This window comes from Pteropus alecto, unplaced genomic scaffold (assembly GCF_000325575.1).
Source record: "Pteropus alecto unplaced genomic scaffold, ASM32557v1 scaffold14, whole genome shotgun sequence".
Lineage (NCBI taxonomy): Eukaryota > Metazoa > Chordata > Mammalia > Chiroptera > Pteropodidae > Pteropus > Pteropus alecto.
The window spans coordinates 18538982-18547734 of NW_006436810.1; the positions used below are offsets into that span (position 1 = coordinate 18538982).

General features: G+C 48.3%; 1 protein-coding gene across 1 annotated transcript in view; it reads left to right on the forward strand.

Annotated features, from left to right (window-relative positions):
• The window catches only part of ATP9B (ATPase phospholipid transporting 9B (putative)), a 181745-nt gene that overhangs the window by 113560 nt on the left and 59432 nt on the right, over window positions 1-8753 (forward strand). Inside the window, exon 17 of the mRNA XM_025048153.1 lies at window positions 4590-4750. Coding sequence (XP_024903921.1) covers window positions 4590-4750 — 161 coding nt within the window. The remainder of the gene's footprint in view (window positions 1-4589; window positions 4751-8753) is intronic.

An 8753-nucleotide genomic window follows, 5' to 3' on the forward strand; every position in this document is an offset into this window, starting at 1 on the left:
AGCCTGGCAGAGCGGTGCACACGAATCTTATTCAGTGTAGCGTTGGACTGGTCACGATTTATATGGTTTGATCTTCTTTACATCTGTTATAAAATAAGATCGGGAGCGCCATGCATCAGAAAATTATGGGGTTTCCTTAATATTCGGTGCTGGATTTTAATGTAACTTATGTACATAGAGTACAAATTAAATTTCCAAATAGTTTCCAGACTGCTTTGCATATTCGTGCATACTTATTTTTGTTTTAAATATGGCTTTGATGTATCACAAGTTGAGAATATTTGAAATAATGTTTATTACTAAAAATAAAAAAATAAGCAGCTATTTTTAAATTACTATATTGCTTTAAATTTGATGACTTTTGATATATTGTTATACTTTAATAAAGGTTAAAATGTAGAAAGGAAACTGTCAGCCAGCAGATCGTCCCGCATGAACGTGTAACATAAGCCTGAGTTTTGCAAACATAGGTTTGAGATGTATGTATCCGTGTGTTCATAGAAATGTGCTGTTTTGTGGCGTTTTTGACGAGCAGCGTTCCGTTGAGCGAATACGCGTCACAGGAAATGCTGGAGTCAGTATCGAAATTTCTCAAATGGTCTGGAAGGCCAGAGGTTTGAGGGGAGACCCTCCAACCTAGCAAGGGGTGTGTTCGCGGGCGCTCAGGGCGATTTCACCTTAGCAACCTGTTTGCCGTAGGCCAGCTGGCAGGGTACATGTGCACTGTCCTAAACGGGACTGGATTAGGGCACGTGCGTGTGAACTCACGGGGAGGGCTATCTAAAAATATAACAACTCCATTTTCTTTCTAAATGCTACATGTTCGAGGAAAACCATCTCATGTAGTAACTATATAGTGAGCAAGGAAAAACCCTTATGTGCTGAATATAGAATGGTCTGGAAGAATTTCTTGGTAAAAATAGAGGATATGAAATGTTCTTTCAGAATAGACTTTGAAATGTTATTGTATAAAATGTAGGTTTTGATTTATAAAATGTTATTGTATAAAATGTAGGTTTTGATATATTGTAACATTAAGAACTGTCGTTCGGATACTCACTTAGGGAGCTTTTAGAGCTCAGATTATTGAGCCAATAGATGAGAATGGCTAAAAGAAACGCTCCTGATTTCGCAGATCACTGAGGCGATAAACGGTAGTAGCTCAGACGTCTTCGTGTGGGGCCTGCCTGCAGGTGCAGCTGGCGCTTGACACTCGGTAGTTCGTGCCCAAAAAGGGACAAATCAACTGGAGAAGAGAAGGAAAGCCTATATACCCCATCACTTTTTTAAAAACGAACACTTTTCATTTAAACTCCAAAACAGAAAAAGTGATTCCTATAAGATTTAGGAGTTTAATTTAGTGTATGAGTTTCGGTTCTGTGAAATACAGGAAGTACAAACGAAAGTCTGAAAATTACTTATTTTGTTGTTTCTTAAGAGTCTACTAAAAGTGGAAAACATGGGGCCGACGTGCTTCGACGATATTTGAAAGCAGTGTGCTTTTCTTAGGAATTTCAGTCACGTTAAAGTGCAGCCCTGTGTCCGTTGTGTAGTCACAGTCCAAGTTCTGAATGGCAAGGAGCTGGTGGGCTGGTCCGGGACTAGTTCAGCTGTTCAGAGACGGGGGGGCATGAACAGTAAGGCCTCCCGCCCCCGCCAGGCTCTGTGTCCAACCCCGCTGCTCGGCCTGTGTCGAGAGTTGTCTTGAGTGAATTAACTATTAGATCGGAGGCTTTTCTGTCTTTCGAGTTGTAATGCATTTACAGGGAAACTATAAGACAAATAATATTTAATAATAATATTAATGGTAAAAATAATATTAAAATAATATTTAGCTTTCTACAGGAGTTTAAATGGGCTTTTTGACGTGTAGCCTGTTACTATTTTGCTATTCTAAAATGCCTCTGTAACAAGGAAGTGGGAGTTTTAAGAGGGCAGTAGAAGTGTTCACGTTCACGTGACGTTCATACCGTACGATCAACAGTTAGCGGCGCTTGTGCCTTTCGTCCTGTCTCTTGCAAAGTTGTTACAATGCGAGACTTTGGTTCCAGTGCAGCGTGCACCGTGATTTCTCAGGGACTTGGTAGCAGGACGGGAGGCGTAACCGAGATGGATTGGAATGGCGCTGTGTCACGGAGGTAAGGTGGATTCTGATTGGTCCGTGCGATCATTACAGAAAACCTGGCTGATCTTTCCTTGATTAAGCAGGGGAATACCGAATTTACCCTTTATTGTTGGTACAAACCATTATTTTACTGAGAACCATTAGCTGTTTAAAACTTGGTACATAAATTAAAGAGGAGCTAAGTGGGTTTGTGATCGTTGCCATTAGCACATTTTAGATTATACAGGCAATTATTGTGTTCATTATCCTAGAACAGCCCCTTTGCAGAACCATTGTGGCGTCTCAGACATTATGCACAAATTTTCCCTTGGAGATTAAAATTTCCAGTAGCGTATTTAATTTTGTTATCACAGTTGTTTCAAATAAAACAAATATTATGACAAGTAGAAGAAAATTTGCTTTACTAATATAGGAAATTACAATAAATGTTGAAAATTAGTTCCTAGTATACTTAACTTACCTTTTCTTGTACAGTCATAATTACTTCAAGTGATTATTAATGTATTTTATGCATGAAACGATTTTGCAATCAGAGCGAAAGTTTCAGTGTTTCAAGAATTTTTTTAAAGAAGAGATTCACACGAAAACTCAAGTTACCACCTTCTTTATAGAATCTGTAACTTTATAAGGTGACTAGTTTTTATACTGAATAGTTCTTAAGAGTCTGGATTGCATTTTAGACAAGTTGAACAAACTTTTAAAGGTGTTTTAGAGGGGTGAAAATAAAAAATTAACTATTATTCGAAAGTGGACTGTAAAAAAAATAAGAATTGAAATACTTATTTTCTTCTCACTGCGTTTTCTTAGAATTGGCAAAACACAAAACAAAACCAAACAAAACAAGATCATACCACATGCTATGGCTTGGTTCCAATTATATTCCAGGAAGAACAGCCATAGCTCAGAAAAGGCCGCCCAGGAGAACGCGAGGCCAGCCGCCATGGACAAGTCAGCGTCCACGCTGCCGAGCTCAGCTGCCTCCCTTTGCGGAGGAGGGTGGGGACACAGCGTCCAGCTGGCTTCAGAACCGCTGTACTCGGGGCCAGGCGGCCGCCACGTCTGTCTGGTCCGCTAGAAAGGCCGAAACAGTGTGCGTTTCGGCAGATCCGCGTGCGAGGCGCTTCCTCGGCCACTGTCCCGTGTGTGGCATTCTTCAAGGGAAGCGCTGTGTCCATTTCTGGCTGTGTCCCTGCTCTGACAGTCCTCCACTGCCATGATGCAGGGGAAGTGTGGTTATGCATTTCGCAAGACAGTGATTCTTTATTTTATTACAAGAAAAAGACCCACTCTGCAAGGCCAGATTAAATCATTCCTTTCACTTTTTAATGGGATTTGGATGAATAGAGTAAAATACGCACTTTGCATTCACTGATAGCATCTTTGGTTGAGGTAATTGAGTCTTTTCTCCCTGACCAATGAATAATGACTTCATCTGACCCTCAGCGAGCCTGACACTTAGGCCGCCTTTGTCACAGCAAGAGGAGCCGGGCTTTGAAACATGCTCTACTTCCCTGGCTTAATTTTTCTTCATTTTAATCCCAAACCCTATTTTTCTCAATAATTCAAGCATAAACTATGTAGTAGTTGAAGGAGCGGAAATTGCAAGGTATTTGTCCTCGTCGCGCGGCTTCTTAAATGGAGTTGATAAATCAGGCTGTGGCCTCAGCTGCTGTGTTCTCAAGGGAAGCACAGCCCTCAGGCGGCCCCGCGGGATGGGATGGGACAGGCCGGGACGTGTCAGACCTCAGACCGGTCCTGCGCCGTTTGTCTGTCCTCCTTCAGGTTTGCAGCCGCCCCCGGGCTGCGGGCGGGGATCCCTCGGAGGACAGTACTGGTCTGACGGCAGTGACAAGTGGCCGGAGAAGGGCCTCATCTGCTGCCGCTCTGTGTAGGCTGGCGGCTGGGCTTGTTCCATCTCCTTAGTGAGGGGTCTTTATAGTAGGTGATCGGAGCAAGCTCGCTGCCCTGTCTGTTGCTTTTCTTAATGGAGAGAAGTCCTTCTCAGAGAGGCTGCTGGCCGGCAGGGATGACGGACACACTGCCTCTTCTCAGGGCCGCAGCCTCCCTGCAGTCCCTACGTGGGGCGCACGGGCCGAGGGAGACACACATCCGCTCTCTAGAGAACGAAGCGAGCCCACAGGTCTGCTCGTGCCCGTCACCACCTGTCTTGAGCGTCCTCGTGGGCCATCACAACGCCACCACCTAGAGAGGCACCTGAGGTTTTGCGGCTGGACACCCAGACTCATGCGTCCTCGGTGGAGCCCGCCTGGAGGTGCTGGGCCGCGACCCGTTTGCAGAAACCCGCCCCCATCTCCAAGGGCTTTTCAGGACAAGAGTGAAGTTAACACACGCTCGTGTTCCGTTCTGATAAAGGCTGAGAGGAAGTTTAAGGGTGCCATCACTATCACGCGTTCAGATGTGTGCTGCTGGGGCCTTATGGTTATGTCCGAATTTTGTTTTTCAGGTTGGTTTGTTGGACCTTGAACTCAACCAGCTGACCAAAGCGCTGTTTCTGGCACTAGTTGCCCTGTCGGTTGTCATGGTCACCTTACAAGGCTTCGTGGGCCCGTGGTACCGCAACCTGTTCCGCTTCCTCCTCCTCTTTTCCTACATCATTCCCATAAGGTGAGTTTAAGAATTAAGATAAAACAAAGGTCCAGTTTCATTGAACAAGATCTTATTGAAATTTATGTCTCAGTTTGAAAGAAATGATTCACGCAGAGCTCAAGAGGAAGGAGCCAAGAACTCTGGGGAATCTTGGGGAACCCTTCAGTAGAAAATAACATTGGTTGAGGGGTGGTGAAATCGGTTTCGGGAGAATAATCTAGAAATCCGTTACTTTTCCTTATGTAGCCTGGAATGGGTATTGATAACAGTCTTTGACAGGACCCGAATCCAGCGGAGTAGTCCTGTCTGTCGCTGACGGCCTACTGCCCCGCCTTGCCCTTGGGGCAGTGTGCGCAGTCGTCGACGTTTTAAAGTTATCTGTATTTCAGAGACCATCCAACATATCTGTCAAGTTAGATAAAATATTGAGTAAGGTGGTCTTCTAACATGAATAATTTTTCAAAACAGTAACCCGTCTAACTCGAGATTGGGATATAAATAGTTAATATTCGATGTCTGTTTAATTTAAAGACTGATATTAACAACAAATGTATGTAAGTCCATTTAAAAATATTTCCACAAAGGGTATTTTTGAAAAGATGTCCTTAATACATATGATTGAAATTGTTCATAGGAGTGAGGAATAAAAACCTAATAAATCAGGCCTAACGTATGAATCCGGAAAATATGCATCTTTTTAACAAAGAATGGAACAGAAACGTGTAGAACCGTTAGGTGCAAAGATGCAACCGTTTTGGAGAGAAAGGCACATCTTTATCTGAGACCAGTTTTCTCTAAGTCTGCCTGAAGGGGCGTGTCTTCCATGTACGTACGTCGTGACAGCGGAGCGGTGGTCTGTTCTTGGGGCTCCTGCGCGCGACACGCCCAGCCGCTGCCGCTCCGGTTGGAGGTGGGGAGCCTGTGTCCCCTCCTCCCGAGCACACAGTCTCGGGCGTCACGCGCACACAGCTGGGATGAACGCGCCAGGGTGGCCGCTCCGCCCTCACCACCGACCCCGAGGCCTGCTGCGTGGCCCCGGCGTGGGGGGCGCCAGCCGTGTCGCCGGCCTGCAGGCCCCGGGAGCTCCGCCCCCGCAGGCCCTCCCTGCTCGCCGCCCTCTGCATGCGCGACCCTCCCACCCCCTCCGACCCCAGGCCCCCCGACTGCCCGATCCCCAGCTGTTGGCCAGCCCACCTCACTTCGGTCGCTGATGCTGGTCTCGCTTGTCTTCTGACTGTCCCTCGCCTGCCCCCCACCTGCTGTGCCCAGTGCCACCAGCGCAGTGCAGGCCGGGCCGGGGCCCCTCACGAACCGGTCAGGCGGCCCCTTACCAAGGCCCTGCCCTGCTCCCTGGGACTGAGCGTGCACGCGGTCTTTGGGCTGTCACGCGTCCCCACACTCATCACACAGACACATGCTGAGTGCCGCAGCCGGGCCCTGGGAGTCTCGTCTTTGTCCCCAAAGCCCCCTGGGTCGGCGGCAGCAGGCAGACTGTGACTTAGTCACCAGTCATGCGGCACTCACGCCTTCAGAAGGGACGGCCCGCAGGTCGTCCTGTCGCACACTCAGCCCGAGTCCTCCTCAGGGGCCTCCTGCGGGTCCCCACACAGCCCTGTCTCCATGCCACCTGCTGCCGCAGTCTGGGGGAATAGGGATCGGGTGACAGCCGGACGTCCTGTGGCCCCGCAGAGAGTGCGGGCTTCGTGGCGCCTGGCGTGTGCTGTGGCCCCAGCGGCAGGGTGCTGGCCTGGCGGGACAGGAAGTCTGCGGCTGTGAGGAGCGACTGGTTTTTTTCACTCCTCCAGTGATAGGATACGAAGCGTCACTGACATGCCAGCCTGCCAGCGGGTCGAGTTCCTTTTTGTTCTGAAAGTGGCTCTTGAAACCCCTTCCCGTATTCTCTGCGCCAGTCAGTCAGCTCATTCTCTGGATTTTACCTACTGATTTCGCTTGACTTTGTCACCCGTTAGATCAAGGACCTCGATGCCATCCATTACTCCTCTGAATCAGGGTCACAGCTTTCCGGATGGCCCCCTGAGTAATCGTGGCCACTGCAGCGCCTACCCCTATTCCTCACAAGCAGTGAAAGCGCGCCCGGCCTGCCACACCCGCCGGCCCCCACGGGACCCGGGATGTCCTCTCGGGGCAGGGTCCGCGGTGGCGGGGGCTCCACACGCAGCCGTGAGCACCCCCCTCCTCCTCTGCTCTCCCTCAGCTGCCAGCGCTGCCTCCTGCGCCCGTCGCCGTGGAGCCGGCGTGTTTTCCGGGAGATCCCCAAGTTGTGGTTTTGGTTTGTTGCTGTTCTTTCGCTTCTGTCAGTTTGGAGATGCTACGCGATGTCACTTTCAGGACGGCCTCTGCTGTGCAGTGCGGAAGGCCTGCTGGGAACGCCGCTCCCTGCTCTTCTAGAGGCCTCTGCCTTCAACGACGGAGGCCACCGAGCAGTATCCAAACCTTTGTTATAGTTTTTTAATGAAACGTTTCATTTCTATGGATTGTCTCCACTTTCTTCAGCAAAATGGCAATTTAAAGAGACTTGACACTTTCTCCTTTATCGAGTTAACAAACGATTACAGTAATGAAGTGTCCTTGTAAGCATTTTAAATCTAAAAGTAGTTTTCATTGTTTTTTTAAATTTCAATTATGTACATAGTAAAAAATGAGATAATACGTGATAACCAGAGAAGGAAGTATGAAGTATAATTTCACTAACTTGATACAGTCTGTAAAGCCTTTCAGTTGTGTGTATACGTGCAGATACGTAAGACGTGCATATGCGTACGTACAGTATTCACACGCACACCCTCTTTTTTTTTTTTTTGAGTCTGGCCTATTTAAAACTCTGCTTACAAAATGAGGCAGGTACCAGGCTTTCTGCAAGTCTGTTCTAGTTTTTCAGTCAACAGTTTTATGCGTCGCGCTTGGAGAGACTTACTGGACAGAATTATAGCTGCACCTCTGTGTAGCTCCAAAATACCTCACGTCTACTTCAATATGTTATCCTTGTTTTTCACAGTCTCAGGATGTAGCTGCACAGCTTAGCAGAAGGATAAATACTGTAAGGTGTGAGCCGTACGGCATACTGATTTAGCGAAGTAAGGTTTACATTTGACTCAACCAAGTCTGTTTTCCTTTGCAAAGTTTCCATAAAACATGAATAAAACATGAATTTAGTATTTGCTAAATATGTTTTCAATTTAATAAAGGATAGATTTTAAAATATTTCATTTCGCAAAGTGCACAGTTATGGAGATGAAAGTGCTTTTTCCTCTACTGACCTAACTCTCCTAAAGGCTTTTCAAATTTAAGAAAGTTAAGCTGTTTCATAGAAATTCTTCTTTACAGAATAAAATATGTTCCAGTTACCCGATAGAATTTACTGTGTTTTCCAAGGGAAGTGTTACAAGGTTTAGCTCTTCCTTTTGTAACTAAGATGAGTGCGCGTTCCCTGCAGGGCGGGCCACGCTGGCCCGGTGACCGGCCCGCCTGCCCCTCCGCCCAGGCGCGTTAGCGTTCTGGTTGGTAACGTAACCGTCTTCTTGGTGCCGGGTCAGAGATTTTCACTGTCGCCTGGGCCCCTGTGGGCGAGGGGGGCGCAGTGGTGTTCGACGGAGTGACATGCAGCGGCTCTGGTAGAGGCACTGAAGGTGACGGCGTCCATGTGCCTCGGGAGGCAGGGTTTTCCTGCCCTTTCCCGCGAGCTGGGCCGCCCCGCGGGACGTGCAGGTGTCGCATCCCGCCAGCCGGAGACCGCGCAGGGGCCGCGTCCGCCGCGGCATTTAGAGACGCGCCTTCCTGCGGCTTGCTTAGCAGCTTTTCGTCAAGTTGTCTCTGCAGCATTTCACAAGTGCGTTTCCCCCGTCACACATCCGCACGCGGCCTCATTTTCCAGGAGGACCGCGTTTTCAGCGTCCCTCGCACCTAGGAGTGGCAGTCCGGTGTCGCCGGGTCGGGACATGTGCAGCCCGCCCAGAGGCGGCCGGTGCCCACCCTGGAAGTGCGGCGCTGGGGCGGCCGTCGG